At 43.2% G+C, this 26,237-nt stretch overlaps 1 protein-coding gene across 4 annotated transcripts in view; it reads left to right on the top strand.

Moving 5' to 3' along the window:
- Window positions 1-26,237, top strand: part of ctnnal1 (catenin (cadherin-associated protein), alpha-like 1) — a 135,779-nt gene that overhangs the window by 70,240 nt on the left and 39,302 nt on the right. For all 4 annotated transcript variants that reach the window (XM_042310014.1, XM_042310012.1, XM_042310015.1 and 1 more), the window contains exons 2-4: window positions 9,568-9,757; window positions 19,130-19,317; window positions 21,069-21,188. In XM_042310014.1, the coding sequence (XP_042165948.1) occupies window positions 9,568-9,757; window positions 19,130-19,317; window positions 21,069-21,188 (498 nt within the window). The remainder of the gene's footprint in view (window positions 1-9,567; window positions 9,758-19,129; window positions 19,318-21,068; window positions 21,189-26,237) is intronic.

Below are 26,237 nucleotides of genomic sequence, written 5' to 3'. Positions count from 1 at the left end.
AATGTTATAAATGACTATTGTAGCTGAAAACGGATGATTTGTTAAATAGGATATCTACATACAGTTGAAGTCGGAAATTTACATACACTTAGGTTGGAGTCATTAAAACTCATTTTTCAACGACTCCACAAATGTATTGTTAACAAACTATAGTTTTGGCAAGTCGGTTAGGACATCTACTTTTTCCAACAATTGTTTACAGACAGATTATTTCACATCACATTTCCAGTGGGTCAGAAGTTTACATACACTAAGTTGACTGTGCCTTTAAACAGCTTGGAAAATTAACGAAAATGATGTCATGGCTTTAGAAGCGTCTGAAAGTCTAATTGACATCATTTGAGTCAGTTGGAGGTGTGCCTGTGGATGTATTTCAAGGCCTACCTTCAAACTCAGTGCCTCTTTGCTTGACATCATGGGAAAATCAAAAGAAATCAGCCAAGACCTCAGAAAAAATAATTGTAGACCTCCACAAGTCTGGTTCATCCTTGGGAGCAATTTCCAAACCTGAAGGTACCACATTCATCTGTACAAGGTACCTGAAGGTACCACGCTCATCTGTGCAAACAATAGTACGCAAGTATGAACACCATGGGACCACCCAGCTGTCATACTGCTCAGGAAGGAGACACATTCTGTCCCCTAGAGATGAACATACTTTGGTGCAAAAAGTGCAAGTCAATCACAGAACAACAGCAAAGGACTTTGTGAAGATGCTGGAGGAAACATGTACAAAAGCATCTATATCCACAGTAAAACGAGTCCTATATCGACATAACCTGAATGGCCGCTCAGCAAGGAAGAATCCACTGCTCCAAAACCGCCATAAAAAAGCCAGACTACGGTTTGGAACTGCACATGGGGACAAAGATCGTACTTTTTGGAGAAAGGTCCTCTGGTCTGATGAAACAAAAATAGAACTGTTTGGCCATAATGACCATTGTTATGTTTGGAGGAAGAAGGGGGATGCTTGCAAGCCGAAGAACACCATCCCAACCGTGAATCAAGCGGGTGGCAGCATCATGTTGTGGGGGTGCTTTGCCGCAGGAGGGATTAGTGCACTTCACAAAATAGATGGCATCATGAGGGAGGAAAATTATGTGGATATATTGAAGCATCATCTCAAGACATCCGTCGGGAAGTTAAATCTTGGTCGCAAATGGGTCTACCAAATGGACAATGACCCCAAGCATACTTCCAAAGTTGTGGCAAATTGGCTTAAGGACAACAAAGTCAAGGTATTGGAGAAATCACAAAGCCCTGACCTCAATCCTATAGATCATTTTGGGCAGAACTGAAAAGGCGTGAGCGAGCAAGGAGGGTTACAAACCTGGCTCAGTTACACCAGCTCTGTCAGGAGGAATGGGCCAAAATTATTGTGGGAAGCTTGTGGAAGGCTACCCGAAACATTTGACCCAAGTTTAACAAATTAAAAGCTATGCTACCAAATACTAATTGAGTGTATGTAAACTTCTGACCCACTGGGAATGTGACGAAAGAAATAAAAGCTGAAATAAATCATTCTTTCTACTATTATCCTGACATTTCACATTCTTAAAATATAGTGATGATCCTAACTGACCTAAAACAGGGAATTGTTACTTTTATTACCGAGGCAAGTCAGTTAAGAACTAATTCTTAATTTCAATAAATGACGGCCTAGGAACTGTGGGTTAACTGCCTTGTTCAGGGGTAGAGCGACAGATTTGTACCTTGTCAGCTTGGGGTTTTGATCTTGCAACCTTTCGGTTATTAGTCCAACGCTCTAACCACTAGGCTACCTGACACCTCAGTTCTATTAGCTATGATGACTAGGACGTTACTTTAGCTAATATGGGGACAACGATGTGGGCTGTGTGTAGTGGTTATGATATGGTTTGGCTTGCAATGTTTTTTTTTGCCTGGTCACATATAGCTGATGTGTTGTTCATTGAAGTCCACAAACAAAGAGAAAAGGTGAGAGGACGAGAGTGCATAAAGGCGAGAAGGAATACAATGTGAACTGTGTTTATTCGTGATCAGGGGTGTATTCATTCCGCCGATTCTGGAAGCAAAGAAACATGGGTAAAAATACTAGAATTTGTCCAATAGAAACTCTTGTCTACAACTGTTGGACTAATGATCACACCCTAGATAAGCTAGATGCAGGTAAGGCGGTATTGTATATAAGGCAGTATTGAATGTGTCACTGTCTGTCCATGTCTCACTGTCTGTCATCTCAAATGTTTCTCTCGACCTGTGTGCACCTACGTTGTAAACTTTCATTCATATGCTAGATTGTAGTACCCTCATGATGGGTATAGGGAAAATTTGAGTATCATGTAGTAGCCTAAACCTTTCGATGTTACATTGAACTGGTGAATGGAATATGAATGACAGTCATCCAATATGCAAAAATAGAAATAAGGCCATGTTCATGAAAAAAAGTGTCCTCCCTCATCTTAAACGGCACTGACTGCTACTGGTCTTCAGTACATGGGACTTCATATCCCACCTCTCATCAATGTGATGACTCATTGCAGTGATGTATGACAGCGTGTTCATAGACGTCCAACAATTTGTTTTTAACGCCATGCATGGGGTGTTTTAGAGCACTTTGAACATGCAGAGCAATCATTGTACAAGTTGGTTCTTCTAGATGTGCCGTCAGAGCAGTAAAGCCGATATCCTCTACCATTGACAATGGCTGCATATCAACTGGAATCGTTTCTGTAATCAGCACTGTGATTTTCTTCACTCCGTCCCTTCTTGCACTTCTTTTATGTGAACCTGTCTAATGTCTGTTGTTATTGGCCTGCACAGTTTCGGGGTCTCACGGTGCCCCCCTTTTTAGATGGTTAAGTATTGCACCTGTACTGCCACTAGCTCAGTTCCACTGTGTTTCTCACCACCTTCTCGTTTAACTTGTGAAAGTATTGTCATACAGGACTTCGCTGCGGTTGCTTCCCTGTCTCACTGCCATTTTTTCAACTGTTAACAACGATGACGTGCTGAGCGTTTTATGTCTGTGGCAAAAAGTAGCGTTACAGCATTGTTGGATTAGGTATTTGTATCATTTGTATTTTTGTCTTTATGATGATGATCGGGACCTGTTAGTGGTAGTTTTGTGACTTTTGTTTTGTAAAGGGAAAACGTTTTTTCTAAACGTTAACGATTCTAATTTTGTTTAACTTCTTGCGTCGAGCCATCCCGGATCCGGGATCGTAAATACAGCCTCAAGCTCATTACCATAACGCAACGTTAACTATTCATGAAAATCGCAAATGAAATGAAATTAATATGCTAGCTCTCAAGCTTAGCTTTTTGTTAACAACACTGTCATCTCAGATTTTCAAAATATGCTTCTCAACCATAGCAAAATAAGCATTTGTGTAACAGCTAGCGCAGCTAGCGTAGCATTTAGCGTAGCATTTAGCGTTAGCATCAGCAGGCAACATTTTCACAAAAACCAGAAGATCATTCAAATAAAATCATTTACCTTTGAAGAACTTCAGATGTTTTCAATGAGGAGACTCTCAGTTAGATAGCAAATGCTCAGTTTTTCCTGAAAGATTATTTGTTTAGGAGAAATCGCTCCGTTTGGTGCGTCACGTTTAGCTACGAAAAAAACCTGTATCCAGGAGTGTAATTATCCCCGCAGCTCATTAGCATAACACAACGTTAACTATTCATGAAAATCGCAAATGAAATGAAATTAATATGCTAGCTCTCAAGCTTAGCCTTTTGTTAACAACACTGTCATCTTAGATTTTCAAAATATGCTTCTCAACCATAGCAAAACAAGCATTTGTGTAACAGCTAGCGCAGCAAGCGTAGCATTTAGTGTAGCATTTAGCGTTAGCATCAGCAGGCAACATTTTCACAAAAACCAGAATCATTCAAATAAAATCATTACCTTTGAAGAACTTCAGATGTTTTCAATGAGGAGACTCTCAGTTAGATAGCAAATGCTCAGTTTTTCCTGAAAGATTATTTGTTTAGGAGAAATTGCTCCATTTGGTGCGTCACGTTTGGCTACCAAAAAAACCCGAAAATTCAGTCTTCAAAACGCCAAACTTTTTTCCAAATTAACTCCATAATATCGACTGAAACATGGTAAACGTTGTTTAGAATCAATCCTCAAGGTGTTTTTCACATATCTCTTCATGATATATCGTTCGTTGAAAGCCTCCTCTCTCCTCTCAATCACTGGATGACTGCGTGCAGCTTGTAGATTACGCACCAATTTAGACAAAGGACACCGGGCGGACCCCTGGTAAATGTAGTCTCTTATGGCCAATCTTCCAATGATATGCCTACAAATACGTCACAATGCTGCAGACACCTTGGAGAAACGATAGAAAGGGCAGTCGCATTCACAGCCATATAAGGAGACAATGGGAAACAGAGCTTCAAAAATTCTGCCCATTTCCTGGTTGAAGTTTCATCTTGGTTTCGCCTGTAGCATGAGTTCTGTGGCACTCACAGATAATATCTTTGCAGTTTTGGAAACCTTAGAGTGTTTTCTTTCCAAAGCTGCCAATTATATGCATAGTCGAGCATCTTTTCGTGACAAAATATTGCACTTAAAACGGGCACGTTTTTTTATCCATAAATTAAAAGAGTGCCCCCTATATCCAAGAAGTTAAACGTTCACAGCCCTAGTGTCAGTGCATGCGACTGTGTGGGTGTGTGTGTGTGGGTGTGGGTGTAGATGCTGAGCTCTTCTCTCCTGCTGTCTCACTGCCGGCTCTCCACCTGTTACTCCATAGGAAATCAGCAAACAGTTCTCTGTCTCTCCGTGAAAAATAAATAACTATCATTTAGACTTTTCTTCCGTGTATTCACTTGGGGAAAGTGGTAGAAACACGGCCTGTGTTTACGTGCTGTACAGTGGACGGGGTAGACTCAAATTGATTTATATAGCTCTTCTTACATCAGCTGATATCTCAAAGTGCTGTACAGAAACCCAGCCTAAAACCCCAAACAGCATGCAATGCAGGTGTAGAAGCATAGTGGCTAGGAAAAACTCCCTAGAAAGGCCAAAACCTAGGAAGAAACCTAGAGCGGAACCAGGCTATGAGGGGTGGCCAGTCCTCTTCTGGCTGTGCCGGGTGGAGATTATAACAGAACATGGCCAAGATGTTAAAATGTTCATAAATGACCAGCATGGTCAAATAATAATAATCACAGTAGTTGTCGAGGGTGCAGCAAGTCAGCACCTCAGGAGTAAATGTCAGTTGGCTTTTCATAGCCGATCATTAGGAGTATCCCTACCGCTCCTGCTGTCTCTATAGAGTTGAAAACAGCAGGTCTGGGACAGGTAGCACGTCCGGTGAACAGGTTAGGGTTCCATAGCCGCAGGCAGAACAGTTGAAACTGGAGCAGCAGCACGGCCAGGTGGACTGGGGACAGCAAGGAGTCATCATGCCAGGTAGTCCTGAGGCTGGATGGATGCCTAAGGAAACCAGGATTTCCCCCCAAAATTATATATATTATGTATCTTTTGTTGTTTCATAATTGTCGTTCAATTTGCAAAAGGCTGAATGTATCTCACCAGAGAAAGTATCTGAGCAAATGAAACAGCGCACCTCTGTCTCTGTATGGATAGCCCATGTATCTGATGCTGTCTGGTCATAAAGAGGATATTGTTGCCGCCCGTACTGATGCTGTCTGGTCATAAAGAGGATGATATTGTTGCCGCCCGCAGCATTGAATGCAAGAGAAGCCAGCGAGCATTTGGCCGCCCTTAATAAACAAATTATGAAATAATAGCCAATCAATGTTGAGCTAAACTGAGCGAGCTCAACTGTGAATGGTCCAGGTCCACCAAAAAAAAGTGTCAAGGGAAGCCAGTTTGGATATGGCTTCACACCAATCACATCACATCAAGAGAAACGCCATTGACAGAATAAACTTGAATTATTGCATCTCGATATTGTTGTTGTCCTCCGGTGGCTAGCTAGCTCAAATTGACCCTTTCCTAAATTAGTAATGGATGGAAATAGGGATTTGGTCTTGTGGTTTTACTTAATTCTCAGTACTGGCCAATGATTATAACGGTGGTTCTGATCCAACCATAAATTCATACATTGTGCCCCTTGCCTGATGTATGTCAGGACCTGGTTACAAACCCAGGTCTCCAGTGTGAGAAACAGTCACTTAGCAAACTGAGCCACAAATAGTCAGCAGAACCCAGGATATAAGGCAGACACAGCAGTACTGGAGACGGTGTTTTAAGAAAGTAAAAGGAAAGTTCTTCAGGCAAAAATATAAGTCCACAACGTCAAAAGTAATTCCAAGAGAACAAAGAATCCTCCAAGTCAAAAAGGTAAATCCACAAGGTGGTAGGTACAGCAGAAAAAAGCCTCAAAAGATAATCAAAAATAAATAAGAACAAAAACAGAATACCACAAGCGAGTCCAACTGGAGCAACAAATGTTCACAGCATCACTGGGGCTGGGTGCCAACATTCAAACACAGAGCAAAGAACTGAGGAAAACGAAGGGTTTAAATACAATCAAAGGAAACGAGGCACAGGTGCAAATAATAACTGGGAACAAGGGAAAACAAAAGGGTCAAAAAAGCACAATGGGGGCATCTAGGGACCAAAACCGGAACAACCCTGGCCAAATCCTGACCATGTAGAAGGCTAGTGTTAACTAGCTGGCTCATCATTGCCCATGAAGTTAGGCTAGTGGGAAAGCATTTTAGCCAGGTAGCCAATCAGAATCATACAGAATCATAGACCATTTTGGCAACATGAAAGAGAGGGGGATGGGCATTGGCATTTCTCTAAAAGTAGGGTGAGTTCACATGTTTTCTCTACTTGCGAGCACGCACACACACACACACACATACACACACACAAATTAGTACTATGGACAGCCACATCATATTTAGCTTATGTTGATTGGACTAAATTGTTTTTGGTATCTTTTAGTTGTCACTGTATTAGACTAAGCATATGTGATTTGAAGATGTTGAAATGTTAAAGTTGAAATGGTGCTGAAATAGTGGCGGCAGCTCCTGTTTTCTTTGCAACTTGCAGTAACTCTCTGGTTTTCTAAATCAATAGTTGTTTAGTAGTCCGAAAATGTTGGAAATGGTGACTTGCTTGACCCTGCTGTAGGTAATGTAACTGCTTGTTACATGCAATATGTTTCGTGGACTTCACCGGACAGATGTTGCTCTCCGGTTTTGTGATGAAACAAAAGTGTGGCTGAATTTATTCTGGGCCTATAGGCCTATATATTATGGCGTCAAGGCATATGAACTAACAGATTATAGAGCAAACAACGCAATTATCGCAACACATAATAATGGCTTTGTAATATGGCTTTTCCCCCCAGTGATTTTACCCACTCACCGTTACTGTGTAGACTGTAGGGGATTTTAACTGTTCGAAGAGACGAGAGACTGCAGAATCTTCAAACAACAACTTTATTATAAGATTTGAAAAAATGGAGCAGTCAACTATGCTCTTCAACAGTACTAAGTTAAGGCCCAACGAACAGAGTTGTCTCTCAGCTTTTATAAAAAAGTTCAATCTTTTTGTCTATGTGGCAGTTAGCAGATGTGTGTAAACAGGGGTGGGGAACATAGTGTATAAAAAAGGCATTTAGCTTGTCTGTGTAGATTAAGATAGCTGATGTTGCCACCATTGTCTGATCTTTCCTGCAAGTTTCCACACAGAGGAGTTCCTGCAGATAGTTCAAACAGGATGTCACAAACTGTCTCACCCTGATCTGTTTCACCTGTCCTTGTGATTGTCTCCATCCCCTCCAGGTGTCACTTATTTTCCCCAGTGTATTTATCCCTGTGTTTCCTATCTCTCTGTGCCAGATCGTCTTGTATGTTTATCAAGTCAACCAGCGTATTTTTTCCCGTACTCCTTTTTCAATTCTCCTTTTGCTAGTCCTCCCGGTTCAAACCCTTGTCTGTTTTCTGGACTCTATGCCCGACCTGCCTGACCATTCTGCCTGCCCTGACCTCGAGTCTGCCTGCCCTTCGGTACCTCTTGGACTCTGATCTGATATTGACATTTTGCCTGTTCATGACCATTCTCTTGCCTACTCCCCTTTGGATTTATTAAACATCTTAAACTCCAACCATCTGCCTCCTGTGTCTGCATTTGGGTCTCGCCTTGAGTCATGATACATAGTGCGGTCGCACCCAGCTCTTATCTGTATACCCAGGCTAACTAAGTCACAAAAGACAACAATCCTGCATCAGCAAAAAAAATCACAAGCATATACAATGGACAATTCTCTAAGTAAAAACAGCATAGTATGTCTAATTTAGAAATTTTCCATGACAAGACGGTGATTTGTTTTAGGGAAACTGGTTGGTATGCTGAGTCAGGTTGAGGACAGCAGCAATCTTCAAATGACCATTTCCTCACCAGCTATGACAGCATTCTCAGGTACTTCAAAATATGATTCCTTTACACGGTTCCTATACACCAGTGGTCAACAACCTTTTCTGAATCAAGATCACTTTCTGAGTCAAAATGCAAGCCGAGATCTACCGCTCAGATTTTTTTAAACATGACTTAAAAAACATGAGCCTATGCAACATTAACTAATTAAAAACAGTTATGTAGTAATGAGGTTTGTGCAGTAGGCTATAGGCCCAAAACATTATCACTGCATATTGGCTACGCCTGAATTGCCCAGACGATGTTGTTCTTCTCAGACCATCTTTTTAAATTATATTTCAAAATTGTAGGTATATGATCACACTGGCAATAGATCATTTGTTCTATTACTTGTGAGGCACAGCTGAGTGAGCATAATAATTAGCTTGTTTTGTTTACTGTGCTAATGGGCTGCATCTGATGGTCAGTCTGAGGGGAGGCTGCCTCTCACCCGACTCACTGTCCCTCCTCTCTCCCTCCCTCAACTGAGAAAAGGGGACACAGTCTTCCAGCTGATGGTGAGGCTTAAGTTGCACTGCATTACTTCTGCCTCATGAACCAATTAATGTTGTTACTCCTATGACCAGAGAAATAACAACAAAGCAAGCTTATCGAAACACTTGCATTTTATGGCTTATAAAACTGATGAACTAAGTGTTGACAGTGCTGAATAACAACTTAAACATGAACTCACTCATAAAAACAGCACCTCTCTGCTGTATTCGTTGAGTCTCTCTCTACTCATGGTTTTAAATGTTCTGAAATCTCACAGGATCAACTTTGCTGTGAGTTCAAGGCTTCTTTTTACAGTCTATGGAGCGAGGAAACTGTGTAGACATGGTGATCTGAAATATCTGATTTACTAGCATTAGGCCTATAGGTGCACTTGATTTGCTCTCTGGGCCTGCCGGGTAGGCGGAGTTCTACCTTCAGACACATGAAATGGTTTAAAATGGGAACAATTTGCCTTCCCGGCGCTAGGGCTGCTGAATCAAGTGCACCTACCGTCAACAGCGGGAAACGGAAAGAATAGGAACACACGGCTTTATTGTTGAGTTTATCACAGAAATTCATCGCGATCGACCGGTTGGTGACCACTGCTGTACACCTATATTACAAACACACAAGGCACACCTCACTGACTAGTCTCTGTCTCTGTATCCTTCTAGATCACCACCCTGATCAATCACAAAGACAAACCAAAGAAGTCTGAGCGGACGCAGCAGGCCATACAGAGGGTGGGCCAGGCTGTTAGTGTTGCTGTGGGTCGCTTCGTTGCCGTGGGCGAGGCCATTGCCGTGGAGAACGAGGAGCTGAAGGAGGAGATGGGCATGGCCTGCTTCGAGGCCCGCAGAGCAGGTAACTGGATCTGCGTCTGAAATTACATCCTAAATGGCATCCTAGTGCACTCTATAGGGAAGAAGGTGCCATTTTAAATGCAGTCCAACGAAGGGAGTGTTTTTGCTGTTTTCATCATAAATACATTTTTAAAATGGGTCGGAAACTTTCCATGGGAAGTTAAGCCCTTGAATTTGGCGAATTGTGCTTAAATTCATTAAAAAAGTTAGCTTATATCAGTGAACCTTTTTTGTGGGATACAGATAAGGCCATTCTAGGTCTTGTGGCATATTTTGGTTAAACTATCCCCAATTCAATGGAATTGCAACCCTCTGCATGCACAGTTCATTCTTCCATCACATGTACAGCTGATTCTCAAGATCTTGCACACTAATGAGATGCTATTGAGCCTGCGCTACATATTATATGAAAGAAGAACTACATGCTTTCTGGTAAGTTTTACAATACTGGGTGGGGTGAATATATTTTATATGACATACGTTATTTTTTGTTAACTAGTAAATAGTACCCTATAGCAAAGTGTGTTTAAATCATTTCTAATTTATTAACCATTTCTGCTAGTTCGTTTTTGCTACGATGTGGGTTTTTAGCTTGCTTGAGCCTGCTAACCGAGGAGTGGTAGTTCATTTATTTCCATACATGTTTCATTCTAAAACATTTGTCTTACAAAGGAGTTGTTTAATCTAACTGCTTAACTATTTATCTGCACAGGGAATTGTATTCTGAGTTTTTCAACATTTGTTTTTCTAATCTTTACAGGAAAATGCCACGAGCACTATCTCATGTGTGGAGACATTTCACTGCAGCTAATGTAGAAGGAAAAGCTGTGTACATTTGCAAATACTGTGCCAAATCATATGTGAAGAATGCAACAAAGATGCAGAATCATCTGACCAAGTGCATAACGTTCCCTCAGCACTCACAACAAGCAAACTCTGACAAAAGTCCCTCTACTTCTATTTGAGGTGAAAATTATGAATCAGACACCTTATTGTTGTGTCTGGCTATGCCGGATTAAGTGATATGACATGCTATTCTATAAAATCCTTTCTCTGTAATTAATATTACCTGATTAAGCTAATCATGTAAATGTAATTAACTAGAAAGTCGGGGCACCACAAAATAATATTTATAGAGCAGTTATCTTCCGAAGAAACTCTTAAAGACCTAGTAATATTTTACATCAATAGCAGTCAATATCAATTGTCACCTTATTTCAGTCTCATCTGAAAGTTCTAAATTAGGGGCAGCAGGTTAGCCTAGTGGTTAGAGCGTTGGACTAGTAACCGGAAGGTTGCAAGTTCAAATCGAGCTGACATGGTACAAATCTGTCGTTCTGTCCCTGAACAGGCAGTTAACCCACTGTTCCTAGGCGTCATTGAATATAAGAATTTGTTCTTAACTGACTTGCCAAGTTAAATAAAGGTAAAAAAAATGGTTATCTTCCCGAACCCTGGCTAACAAGTTGAATCAGCAATACAAAATTGGGTTTAATTATTTATTTACTAAATACCTAACTAATCACACAGAATTACATATACACAGAATAAACCATACATTGATTACAAATGATGTCATAAAGGAAAACGTCCCTAGCGGACGGAACAGATATGACAGCTGGTTACCCAAAGAAAAGGGGGCTGGGTTTGAGTGGTAGAGCGGGAAGACTGAAGAACAAAGGGAGAAGCGATGTCTCTATCTGGCCGTAGGCAGCTACTCTATCGCAAATACAGAATCTTATGCATTCTAAATTACCGCCCATTTGGAAAAGGAAAATGCAATAAATATTTACTCTGAGCTGCGCTTCGGTAGGTTGGTCGTAGATGCTGGTCGTGTTGGCCAACAGAGATCTTCCTGTTCTCGGAAGAATGTCTCTGGTGGTAAATTGGATATGTTGTAGTAACGTCGTTCTGTGGTAGACGGGGTACTCAGTCTGTTCTTTCCTAGCCCACGTTTTCAGCTGCTGTTGCTAACTCAACGGCTAGGATGTATCACTTCTGTAGCGAATAAGAGTTCAAAGTTCATACCATTCGCAACCAAAGCTCACGCTGAGGTTGGCTTCGTTCTGTAGTTATTATCTGAACCCTTCTGACATCGGATCGTCATCCCAATGTACCCGCAACAGAACGTTATATTGTCGTCAAGGCTTTATATAGGAAGGGAGAGGAGGGCGTGTTTCATAGTTTATAACCAATGTCTCTTCACGTGGGTGGGCCAATGATTCGGGCCTAATTCACCCAATTCTCACATTTTAGAAGCTAAAATCACATTTCATCCCATCACGAATAATTTCATATTCAAACATTTAAATTGCACAACAATTCCACGTGAATCTGATACCTATAATGTGTAGACTTTCCACTGTAGAGTTTATGTCATCCTATCATTGATGAGAATGTCTCAGATGACAACCGAACTGACATCATATTCATTAAGTACCAACGCATATGTTCAACTGGTTGGTTTACCAAAAAGTGGTTCATTTCCCCCCACCTTCTGATGTTCCCAGAATCTATATGTTAACCAAGGGATTTTCAATAGTTACATCAGTAGGGTAGAGAGAGGAAAAAGGGAGGGAGAGGTATTTATGACTGTCATAAACCTACCCCAGGCCAGCGTCATAACATTATCGATAGCAACAACTCATGGTCCTCCTGGAATCAGAAGTTTTTTTGACCCAATAGAGGAACGTAGTCAGAGAAATGCTGATGAATGTCTTGCTCGAGCTGTGTCTGTAACTGGTTCCCCTCTGATGCTCACAGGCAATGTTTATTGGAAGAAATTTCCGAATGTTCTTCGCCCAGCATACACCCCTCCAACCAGACATGCTTTATATACTAATTTACTGGATGCAGAGTTCAACAGAGTTCAAGTGAAGGTCAAGCAAATCATAGAGAAAGCAGACTGTATTGCACTCATCTCTGATGGGTAGTCGAATGTTCGTGGGCAAGGAATAATTAACTATATCATCTCCACCCCTCAACCAGTAGTCTATAAGAGTGCAGACATTGCACGGATTGAGGGAGACAATGCCATCCTGACTGATATTCAGACTCTGCTTTCAGATGTAAGAGAAGAAATCCGTACTGCCCTGCCCACTTCACTGTTGCTCCAAGCAGAGGAAACTGCAGTTCTGAAATACATCAAAAAGTGTAAAGACTTCTGCCTGAAGCCCATACACACCGCAGCGTACATGTTAGACCCCAAGTATGCTGGCAAGAGCATCCTGTCTGGTGCAGAGATCAACAAGGCCTATGGTTTCATCACGACTGTGTCTCGCCACCTTGGCCTGGCTGAGGGAAAGGTTCTTGGCAGTCTGGTGAAGTACACTTCCAAGCAAGGGCTTTGGGATGGAGATGCAATATGGCAATCGTGCCAACATATCTCATCAGCCACCTGGTGGAAGGGACATTGTGGATCTAAGGCTCTTTCCCCTGTTGCCTCCATCAGCCTCCAAATCCCACGAACATCAGCCGGCTCAGAGCGCAACTGGTCCTTATTTTGGAACACACACACCAAAGCACGCAACAGGCTGACCAATACAAGGCTTGAAAAATTGGTGGCCATCTGGGCAAATTTGAGGCTTTTTGAGCCTGACAACGAGCCATCCTCAACAAAGTTGGAAAGTGACAGTGAAAATGAGGCCTCAGATTCTGATGTTTAAGAGGTAGACATTGAGGAGGTCCAGGGAGAAGACATGGAAGCCTGAGAGGAAGACAACCAACGCTTTAGTTTCTAGACTATCATTTTACAGATGTACTGTATGTTGAAAACATTTTTGGGAGATGTGATGGATCATTGGGTATCACTCAATATTCCCTTTCTTTTGTTGTTCAGTGAAATCATCCCATGTGAAGAGTCAACACATTTAATTAATGTTCAATTCGTAACTAAATGTTTTTTGTTTTTTCTATTGGAAGGATTTAATCATTTGCAATTATGTCTACTTACGATACGGTAAAAGGTTTATGTTTCTGTCTCCATATGATATGGTAAATATATCCAATGCAAAAAAACATCTACGTTTATCAGTATTAATATTAATTTGCATATATTTCCGTTAATTCCCATATATTCCCGTTAATTCCCATATATTCCCACGGAAAGTTTCCACCTCTGAATATTCCCCAAAATGTGCAACCCTAACTCTGCCTATTCAACATATTTGCACTGGAGGTGTTCAGAAGTCAAATACTGTTGTTTTTGTTAGTTTTGAGTGAAGTTTAGTTTAAGTTTGCAAGACTAGAAGCTAGAGGGAAGTGACGTTGGTTATGTTCTTTCCTGAGGGGGGAAATGCAGAGACAGAGAACAGAACAGTATGAGTAAGGTTTGGAAAAGGAGAGAGCTGTGTAATTTGAGGCTGAAGTGTTTGTGTACCAGGCAGGCAGGGCTGCAGGCGTAATGAAGGGTATTCTGAGGTTTGCTTACTCTGTCTTCTGGACAGAGTTCACTCATCTTCAGTATCTTCTCTCGCTCAGAGGGATATAGAGAGAGAGAATCTCGCCTGTTCTCAGCTGTCGGCAGTTGAATCCTTTGCTTAGAGAGACAAATGGAGAAACTGGGACGTGTCACCTTGTGCCCCCCTCTTTCAACACTTTTCCATGAGCCCATGCAACTAAATATACCTACAAACGCCGACCATTTATCTCTTCATCATAACTGTCCAGTCATTCTCCAAATAACTACCACATGCCGTGGGAGGAGGATATCTACACCGCAGCTATCAACACTCTTTTAAAAGAAACAGAGTAATATATTTTTGAGCCGGCTTTGCAACTCTTATCAAGTGAAAAAGAGCAGGATGAATAGGGGGTCAAAGCCTTGAGGCCCAATCACAGTCTTATCCTGTTGATATATGAAGTCCAAAACAAAATCTCACAGGGTAAGAATTTAGAAGCCAACACGGGATAATAGGTTAATGTGGAGAGAAGCGGCATGTGTAACAGTGTGTTTAATCTCCCAGTGTGCTGATTTGAAAAGCGCTGAACCCAAACAAAAGCGTGCTGGTGGGAAGCGTCAGCCAGAGTGGCCCACTTTTATTCCTTCCACTCCTCCTTTCTTCTGTTTTCTTACCTTCTTCACTCTATTGAGGGAATATTTGACCTTTACCGTTAAAAAGACAGAAAGTGAACTTTTCCCTCCGTCGTTCTGGGACGGAATGAAGTTGTCTTCTCTGTGATGGAAAGAAAAAAGAAAGAAAGAAAGAAGGGGAAAGGAAAGGAAGGTAAAGCTTTAAATCTGCAGGAAGAGGAGAAGGATTGACGGCCTCTTAAAGTGTAGCCAGAGGGAGGAAGAGACGAGGCGAACCTCCTCCAGCGCAGGGAGGCAGGAAGGCAGGCAAAGACACAGGGAGACAGGCAGGGAGTGAGGGAAGCAAAACAAGGTGGATGGAGGCAGGAAGGCATGCAGGCAGGAAGCGTAATGAAATAAATAAATACGGTGATTACGTTACTTTCATTTGGTGATCTCCATCATGGGGCGATGTCGTAGAGAGGGGGCAATGAGGCATAGTTGTTGGCTTCAATCTGTTCTGCTTGACCAGACCAAACATATTATGCCGCTAGCTAAGGTTTTAGGAGGCAGATACTGTATTGAGAGTTTAGTGAGTGTGTAAAAGGGCACCACGGTCCTGTATCTCTCAAACGGTGTATGTCAGTGCAACATGCAGGCTGTAGACTACATAATATCACAATCACCCTGTTACAAGGCTCTTTTTATGGTCAGGACTCGGCCGGTTACAAGTCTCCACAGGTTTTAATCATTTCAAGTGTTCATCCCATTTGAATAGCAAGCAGCAGAAAACAAACAATTCCCATAAAAAGATATCTTAGCGATAAAGAGAACAAGAAGACGAATGAGCAACATTCTGTTACAGCATTCTTGGGAAGCATGGAGGGGGACATTTGGCATAGCTTAATCAAACTCCATGCAGCTTCTGGACCGTATTCTGATGTTCAGCAATATTATTTGTGAGCTATGCTGAATGTTTCAGCTGGTTTGGGGGATTCTGGCATCCACAAGGGGCTGTCGAATGCAATCAGTGCGTTGGTGCACTTTATTTTCGATTGCAAACCAACCCAAACAAGGAGCCAAACCATGCAGCCAACGTGATACAAGTCTCTCTCTCCACCCCACCCCCCTTCTCTCTCGCTCTCTCTCGCTCTCTCTCTACTGCCCGAGACTATTTTAGTTATGGTTCTTCAGCCCAATATTTATATGTTGGTTTTCCTTTTCCGTTGTGCACCCAGGGTTGTTTTGGAGTTTCGTGAAGGAATTAGCGACCCTCCAGTGTACCGGCCTCTCAGTTTGAAATGGCCTGGTCATGCCGCTCAGAGGGCGTGCCAGCTGGCCTTAGCATTGGCTGCATCACATTGCTGCAGTGCCACCAAGCTGAATATAAGCCTGTCCAGGATGAGATGTTCCCACTGGGGTTTATGGTGCTACCGTTGACTGACAGGAGAGCAGAGGAGAAGAGAAGAGAAAGGAGGGGAGGAGCCTCTCAACTGTCACATAGGGCACCATGGGAAGGGAACCTAAAGGGTTTTATCTCTAACAAAGTGGAGCTGAATTCTGGATGTCACTTTTTAGTTTATGCAACTTTGAACAAGTTTTTGGATAATGGGGTTTGCATGAAACCACTGTGAAGAAATATGACCAAGTATTAGAACATTTAGATAAAGTGATAATGTACGATACAATGTACCTCTGAAAATGTTGTATGGTGTTTCTATGCTGAATGATATAGAACAATTCCAAAAGATTTGATCATCATCATCACCCTCCCCCTTCTCCTCTTACTCCTCCTGATCATCATCATCATCATCACCCTCCCCCTTCTCCTCCTCTTACTCCTCCTGATCATCATCATCTCCCTCCCCCTTCTCCTCCTCTTACTCCTTCTGATCATCATCACCCTCCCCCTTCTCCTCCTCTTACTCCTCCTGATCATCATCACTCTCCCCCTCTCCCTCCTGATCATCATCACTCTCCCCCTTCTCCTCTTACTCCTCCTGATCATCATCACCCTCCCCCTTCTCCTCCTCTTATTCCTCCTGATCATCATCATCACCCTCCCCCTTCTCCTCCTCTTACTCCTCCTGATCATCATCATCACCCCTCCCCTTCTCCTCTTACTCATCCTGATCATCATCACCCTCCCCCTTCTCCTCTTACTCCTCCTGATCATCATCATCATTACCCTCCCCCTCCTCTTACTCCTCCTGATCATCATCATCCCTCCCCCTTCTCCTCCTCTTACTCCTCCTGATCATCATCATCACCACCCCCTCCCCCCTTCTCCTCCCCCTCTTTTACTCCTCCTGATCATCATCATCATCACCCATCCCCCTTCTCCTCTTACTCCTCCTGACCATCATCATTACCCCTCCCCCTTCTCCTCCTGATCATCATCATCATCCTCCCCCTGATCATTCTCCTCTTACTCCTCCTGACCATCATCATCATCTTCTCCTCTTACTCCTCCTGATCATCATCATCATCATCACCCTCCCCCTTCTTCTCCTCTTACTTCTCCTGATCATCATCATCATCACCCTCCCCCTTCTCCTCCTCTTACTCCTCCTGATCATCATCATCACCCTCCCCTTCTCCTCTTACTCCTCCTGACCATCATCATCACCCTCCCCTTCTCCTCTTACTCCTCCTGATCATCATCATCACCCTCCCCTTCTTCTCCTCCTCTTTCTTCTCTTGACCATCATCATCACCCTCCACCTTCTCCTCTTACTCCTCCTGATCATCATCATCACCCTCCCCCTTCTCTTACTCCTCCTGATCATCATCATCACCCTCCCCCTTCTCCTCTTACTCCTCCTGACCATCATCATCACCCCCTCACCCTACTCCTCTTACTCCTCCTGATCATCATCATCACCCTCCCCCATCATTCTCTTACTCCTCCTGATCATCATCATCATCCTCCCCCTTCTCCTCTCTTACTCCTCCTGACCATCATCATCACCCTCACCCTTCTCCTCTTACTCCTCCTGATCATCATCATCACCCTCCCCCTCTTCTCCTGACCATCTTACTCCTCCCCTTCTCATCATCATCATCATCATCATCCCTTTCTCCTCTTACTCCTCCTGATCATCATCATCACCCTCCCCCTTCTCTTACTCCTCCTGATCATCATCATCACCCTCCCCTTCTCTTTACCCTCCATCATCACCCTCCTCTCTCTTACTCCTCCTGACCATCATCATCACCCTCCCCGTTCTCCTCTTACTCCTCCTGATCATCATCACCCTCCCCCTTCTCCTCTTACTCCTCCTGATCATCATCATCCCCCTCTCCCTTCTCCTCCTCTTACTCCTCCTGACATTCATCATCACCCTCCCCCTTCTCCTCTTACTCCTCCTGACCATCATCATCACCCTCCCCGTTCTCCTCTTACTCCTTCTGATCATCATCACCCTCCCCCTTCTCCTCCTCTTACTCCTCCTGACCATCATCATCATCACCCTCCCCCTTCTCCTCTTACTCCTCCTGACCATCATCATCACCCTCCTCCTTCTCCTCGTACTCCTCCTGACCATCATCATCACCCTCCTCCTTCTCCTCGTACTCCTCCTGACCATCATCATCACCCTCCCCCTTCTCCTCTTACTCCTCCTGACCATCATCATCACCCTCCCCCTTCTCCTCGTACTCCTCCTGACCATCATCATCACCCTCCCCGTTCTCCTCTTACTCCTTCTGATCATCATCACCCTCCCCCTTCTCCTCCTCTTACTCCTCCTGATCATCATCCTCTTTACCCTCCCCCTTCTCCTCTTACTCCCCTGATCATCATCATCATCACCCTCCCCATTCTCCTCCTCTTACTCCTCCTGATCACCATCATCATCACCCTCCCCCTTCTCCTCTTACTCCTCCTGACCATCATCATCATCACCCTCACCCTACTCCTCTTACTCCTCCTGACCATCATCATCACCCTCACCCTACTCCTCTTACTCCTCCTGATCATCATCATCACCCTTCCCCTTCTCCTCCTCTTTCACCTCCTCCACAGATAACCAATATTCTATAAATAGGATGAAAAAAGGGAATTTCATGCTTATCTGAACACTTGCAGACATTCTCATGATGTGTCATTCATTTCACAATGTAAGAAATCAACATTTGAAGCGTAATTCTTAGGACAGTTGCTCTTCTGAAGGGCAATTTATGAGAATTAATTGCGGGATAATTACACTTTTTCATTTCCGCTGTAAAACAGTATATCAGCAGATATATTGGTATCGGTAAGTTTTGTCCCCCCAACAATCGGAATTGGTATCAGACCCAAAAAACCTATCGGTCGGGCTCTAAAAACCATTATCATCCTCCGTCCTTTTTGTCCTCTAGGGGATGCCATAGCCCAGCTGACAGACGTTGGGACTGCGGTGACTCCCCCTGTGGACGGACGCACAACAGTGTTCAGTGACCGGACAGGCATGGTGAAGGCCGCCCGCATGCTCCTCTCCTCCGTCACCAAAGTCCTGGTCCTCGCAGACCGCATCGTTATCAAACAGATCATCACCTCACGCAACAAAGTAGGTCCCATCGTCATCAAACAGATGAGTAGTTACCGCTTCCGACCACACAGTATAGATATAGGGCTTTAGATGCACACAGACTCACAAAACAAAGTAGGTACAGACAGAGTCTCACACACGCACACACACACACACACACACACACACACACACACACACACGCACCCAGCACTGGCAACTCCATCCTCCTTCCAGTCTATCCGATCCTATCTGAGCTCCATGACACAGTACAGGAGAACTCCTCTGCTGCTGTGGAGATAATGGTGGGGGAGTAGCAGCACATTCACATAAAAGGACCAGGCCCTGTTTCTATTCCTGCTGCTTTCAGGAACGGGATGTGCTGTGTGTGTGCGTGTGTGGCTCTTAGAGGCGAGGGGGCACACACACACACACACACACACACATACACAGAGTGTAAGGGCCTAATCACGTCCAGTAAGGCCTGTTTGGACAGACGGGCGACAGGTCTGCTCCCATTACTGGCAAACACAATTCAATTTTGAACCCTGTGTCTGTCTGATAACAGCATAGAGCTCCTGCCTGGCTTGCAGGATGTCACTACTGTTTACCCTCCTAGAGCCAAGCCACTCTCTCACACACACATGAACACACACACACACACACACACACTGCTCCGGATGGATGGATCACGCTGTTTTATAATAGATCCATATTTCATGATGTTTTGGGGGGGTCTGAGAGGTGTTGAAGGTTTGATGCATTATGCATCGGCTGATTTTGTTCAGTGTTGCATGTCAGACAAAGTTGTATCTAAATGCAATACAGTTCACTAGTAGCATGTTATCAAGGTACGTGTCTTATAAAGTAGCTGAAGGCTTAGTAAGCTAATGATTTCTACATTTTCATGACAATAGTCATTCCTGTAACAATTGTATACATTAATACACCGTCATACATCATGGGTTCTGTTCCGTCTGTATTGCAGACAGATCCCAGGTTACCCTTTTAACACACCTTCATGCAACACAGAGTTCCGTCTGTAATGCAGACAGATCCCAGGTTACCCTTTTAACACACCTTCATGCAACACAGAGTTCCGTCTGTAATGCAGACAGATCCCAGGTTACCCTTTTAACACACCTTCATGCAACACGGAGTTCCATCTGTATTGCAGACAGATCCCAGGTTACCCTTTTAACACACCTTCATGCAACACGGAGTGTGTTCCATTGTGTACAGTAGAGGTGATTGGGGTAAATCAATGTGATCTGATTGGTTTTTCAGATGCCCCACTCAGCCCCAAGGCCATTGTGATAACTCCTGAGACATGGTGACACCAACATTAATCCTCCTTCCTATTTCCCCGTTCACCAGACGATTGGAAGACAATACCACTTCTTGTCACTATGACCTTTTCCTGTTTCGACAGACAGGTCCTCCGTGTCGTCTCAGTCAATCAGTCATGACAAACTGCTCTACTGAACACTGCAGCTGGAAAGTGAAATGAATAGCCATCATTTATATGGCGAGGCCAACATTAAGAATTTGCTTTGCTACCTCGTTCACATATCTTAAAGCAGCATTTTGCCAGCAGCAAAAGCAGTCTGAGGTGTCAAAGTAGTAATATCTCTCACAGCAACTTTGCTCCCTCAAGACATGGTTCTGGCAGAAAGAAATGTGCCATCTTTGAGTTCAGCATGTGGTGTTTAATTCAAGAGTTGTTGTGTGTAATGTGTAGGTGTGGGAGCCAATGGTAGTTACTGTAATAGTGTTCCTGATCTTCCCAGGTGCTAGTAACTTTGGAGCAGCTGGAGAGAGTGAGCACCTTCCAAGAGTTTGTCCAGATCTTCAGCCAGTTCGGGAATCAGATGGTGGAGTTCGCCCACCTGACCGGGGACAGACAGAATGTGAGTATCATCCCTCTCTGATCATGTATTGGGCAAAGTCTTCCTTCTTTCCCCCTTCCTACCAAACACACTGTCATCCTACCAAACACTATGTCATCCTACCAAACACTATGTGCTTCTCCACTCCCCATCAGCTCTTGATAAACACAGTCAGTCCAGAGAGAGAGGGGGGGGAGTGAGACCCTCCAGATTTTGTACAGTACCGTGTGCTGCTGGCTCCACATCCACTCAGACAGCAAGATGACACAGATAGCAGGGTGTGTGTGACGAGCCCCTGCTACCCAGACACACGTGCCGTTTGTCTAAACACACACACACACACACAGAGATACACTCCAGGGCTTCTACCCAGACACACGTGCCGTTTGTCTAAACACACACACACACACACACACACACACACACACACACACACACACACACACACACACACACACACAGAGATACACTCCAGGGCTTCTGCACAGGCTAGGAGTGTGTGTGTGTGTGTGTGTGTGTGTGTGTGTGTGTGTGTGTTTTTAGACAAACGGCATGAAAAATGGGTCAGATCTGACTCGAATATCAAAGGAGCGTTTACATCATGAAAGCAGAATGTTGATATGCCTTGATACATTTTGACCGTCAAATCAAACAAACTCTCTATTTGAAATATATCAAGTGCAACATGTCATATACAGTGCCTTGCGAAAGTATTCGGCCCCCTTGAACTTTGCGACCTTTTGCCACATTTCAGGCTTCAAACATAAAGATATAAAACTGTATTTTTTTGTGAAGAATCAACAACAAGTGGCACACAATCATGAAGTGGAACGACATTTATTGGATATTTCAAACTTTTTAACAAATCAAAAACTGAAAAATTGGGCGTGCAAAATTATTCAGCCCCCTTAAGTTAATACTTTGTAGCGCCACCTTTTGCTGCGATTACAGCTGTAAGTCGCTTGGGGTAGGTCTCTATCAGTTTTGCACATCGAGAGACTGACATTTTTCCCATTCCTCCTTGCAAAACAGCTCGAGCTCAGTGAGGTTGATGGAGAGCATTTGTGAACAGCAGTTTTCAGTTCTTTCCACAGATTCTCGATTGGATTCAGGTCTGGACTTTGACTTGGCCATTCTAACACCTGGATATGTTTATTTTTGAACCATTCCATTGTAGATTTTGCTTTATGTTTTGGATCATTGTCTTGTTGGAAGACAAATCTCCGTCCCAGTCTCAGGTCTTTTGCAGACTCCATCAGGTTTTCTTCCAGAATGGTCCTGTAATTTGGCTCCATCCATCTTCCCATCAATTTTAACCATCTTCCCTGTCCCTGCTGAAGAAAAGCAGGCCCAAACCATGATGCTGCCACCACCATGTTTGACAGTGGGGATGGTGTGTTCAGGGTGATGAGCTGTGTTGCTTTTACGCCAAACATAACGTTTTGCATTGTTGCCAAAAAGTTCCATTTTGGTTTCATCTGACCAGAGCACCTTCTTCCACATGTTTGGTGTGTCTCCCAGGTGGCTTGTGGCAAACTTTAAACGACACATTTTATGGATATCCATAAAGGCCAGATTTGTGCAATATACGACTGATTGTTGTCCTATGGACAGAGTCTCCCACCTCAGCTGTAGATCTCTGCAGTTCATCCAGAGTGATCATGGGCCTCTTGGCTGCATCTCTGATCAGTCTTTTCCTTGTATGAGCTGAAAGTTTAGAGGGACGGCCAGGTCTTGGTAGATTTGCAGTGGTCTGATACTCCTTCCATTTCAATATTATCGCTTGCACAGTGCTCCTTGGGATGTTTAAAGCTTGGGAAATCTTTTTGTATCCAAATCCGGCTTTAAACTTCTTCACAACAGTATCTCGGACCTGCCTGGTGTGTTCCTTGTTCTTCATGATGCTCTCTGCGCTTTTAACGGACCTCTGAGACTATCACAGTGCAGGTGCATTTATACGGAGACTTGATTACACACAGGTGGATTGTATTTATCATCATTAGTCATTTAGGTCAACATTGGATCATTCAGAGATCCTCACTGAACTTCTGGAGAGAGTTTGCTGCACTGAAAGTAAAGGGGCTGAATAATTTTGCACGCCCAATTTTTCAGTTTTTGATTTGTTAAAAAAGTTTGAAATATCCAATAAATGTCGTTCCACTTCATGATTGTGTCCCACTTGTTGTTGATTCTTCACAAAAAAATACAGTTTTATATCTTTATGTTTGAAGCCTGAAATGTGGCAAAAGGTCGCAAAGTTCAAGGGGGCCGAATACTTTCGCAAGGCACTGTATATATAAAACAAAAAGTTTTACAGAAATAATGAGGCCAGAAAAACTCTGGTGTTCCCCTGTAGTGTCAGCGTCTGCTAATCATGCTTTGATTCATACACAGTCTCTTTGTATGCATCCCTAATGGCTCCCTATTCCCTGGTCCCAAAGCCCAATGGCTAATGCACTAGACAGGGAATAGGTTGCCATTTAGGATAATGGATAAGGTTTATCCAACTGTGTTAACTAGCTGATGAAAAGTGTTATCGCTGTGCTGTAGGGAGAGAACGGATCATATTCAGCTTTCCTTCCCTTCTTTTTGTTTAAAGGGGTGTTTCACAAACATGCCACGTCCCCATCTCTCTCTCCGTCTGGAAATCTCCTGGCTCTTCTATTGAGAGACTAACCTAGTGAAGAGCAGGGGAATATAATAACACATCATCACATCTCCTTAGTAATCCATGGCTCTGCGCCTCGAGAAGTCGATTCAGCCTCTCCTGAAAAACACACACACACACACACACACACTAAATCCCTACTGGAGGCTAAGTCTTTGAAACACAGAGAGAGGAGAGAGAGTCCATGGATGTAACTGAGATACCTAGTCTCCTGCCGACTGCGTAATGTTATCTACTGCATTGAGTCGTGCTTCACCAGGTTGGTCTATGAGTAAGAACTCTGATGGCCTGAGAACTAGGCTTTAACTTAACATAGCCTAATAACTCTGACATATCTTTCCCATCATAGGAATGTGGTCCATATGTATTCAGCATGCTCTTTAGGAAGTGCACTATATGGTGAATAGGGTGCCATTTGGGATGTGGCCTTGGTCCACTAATCCAGACCACTGGTAGGGTCAGACCCCACTGAGTCAGAGTGGGTTTGAGACTTGCTTCAGATCCCACTGGTGCTGTTAGGTCACTGTCAGTTGTGTTGTATTTAATCTTGAGAAATGGTTCTGTCTATTCAGTGGCTCACAAGATCATTCAAAGGGCTTTAACTGGGTCACACTCACAAATCAGAGAAGTTTGGGAACCTGCTACTTCTCTAACTGTCCAGTGTTGGTCTCTGTCCTTTTGGACCTGAAGGGAAGCTTCTTCTCTTAAACCTATGTTCACACTGTGTGCCTTAATATTGAAAATCAGTTTTGTATTTCAAATCAGTTTTGGACTAGTGACTGTCCAAACAGCCAGTTACGTGACCAAATTGGATTTGTGTTTGTTCAGACAGCAGTTATTTGCTGACATGGCTACGCTAGTTGTCATAGTAACAATGGGTGTATACGCAGTGATAAAGACTGATTGGTGGTGGTGCACGTGCTTCCTATCACTCAGAAGTTATGTAGCATGCTAAGGTGACAACAGTGTCTGCCATGGACGTTTCCCAGGTGCTTTGAATGTTCAAAATCTGCGTGTTTTAAACACTTATAACTTCTTATGGGCAGGTGGGATGGTAGCGTCCCATCTGGCCGACATCTGGTGAAATTGTAGAGCGCGAAATTAAAAAATACCAAATTAAAATATTTAACATTCTTGTATACATGTGTTATATATCAAAAAGGCTTTACGGCGAAAGCAAACCATGCGATTATCTGAGGACAGCGCCCTGCATACAAACACATGAAAATCATATTTCAACTAGGCAGGTGCGCCACAAAAGTCAGAAATAGCGATATACTGAATGCCTTACCTTTGAAGATATTCTTCTGTTGGCACTCCAAAATGTCCCAGAAACATCACAAATGGTATTTTTGTCCGATAATGTCCTTCTTTATGTCCCAAAAATGTCCATTTATTTGGCGTGTTTGATTCAGAAATACACCGGTTTCAACTCGCCCAACATGCCTACAAAGTATCTAATAAATGACCTGTAAACTTGGTCCAAACATTTCAAACAACGTTCCTAATCCAACCTAATCCAACATTCACTAACACGTAAATAATCGATCAAATTTAAGACGGAATAAACTGTTTCTAATACCAGATAAAAACAATGTGAAGCGCGCTCCAGTTCACTCGCACCAAAACAGTAGAGTCCATATGGAGTGACGCTTACAATGAATAGCACTACTTCTTCATTTCTCAAAAGAAAAACATCGAACCATTTCTAAAGACTGTTGACATCTAGTGGAAGCCATAGGAACTGCAACCAGGTTCCTATTAATAAGGGTATTCCATAGAAAACCATTGAAAAATCCTATGACCTTAATTTTGCGTTTCCCTGGATGGTTTGTCCTCGGGGTTTCGCCTGCCATATCAGTTCTGTTATACTCACAGACATTATTTTAACAGAAACTTTAGAGGGTTGTCTATCCACATCTATCACTTATATGCATATCCTAGCTTCTGGGCCTGAGTAACAGGCAGTTTACTTTGGGCATGCTTTTCATCCGGAGGTGAAAATACTTCCCCCTACCCAAGAGAGGTTAAAGCCTCAAAGGATAAGATGATCAAACTTTCAAAATGAATCATTTTTGGCTAGCAACAGCAGTCAACTAGCTAGCTAGGTAGCTGTTTAGCTTTCTGTCACATTCACTCAGTTTTTTGTAAACAATTAACAAGCTCGTTAGCTGCCACATGTTCTTGTCAAACTGTTAACAGAGTAGCTAGCAAGCAACAAGATATTCCAAAGAACCACTTGAGGACAAAAACATCACATTTGACCTTTCAGACACAAGTCACATGGGCAGGAATCAGATTTGTATCTGACTTCAAACCTATGAAGGTGGTTTGAAATGTGTCTTGAAATATTAGATTCCATCTGCTTTTTGTCTGTTCAGGCTGCAGGAAAAAGAACAGAT

Source organism: Oncorhynchus tshawytscha, linkage group LG31, assembly GCF_018296145.1.
Source record: "Oncorhynchus tshawytscha isolate Ot180627B linkage group LG31, Otsh_v2.0, whole genome shotgun sequence".
Lineage (NCBI taxonomy): Eukaryota > Metazoa > Chordata > Actinopteri > Salmoniformes > Salmonidae > Oncorhynchus > Oncorhynchus tshawytscha.
The sequence above is the reverse complement of the archived record's forward strand: the minus strand, read 5'-3'. Positions and strand labels throughout refer to the sequence as shown.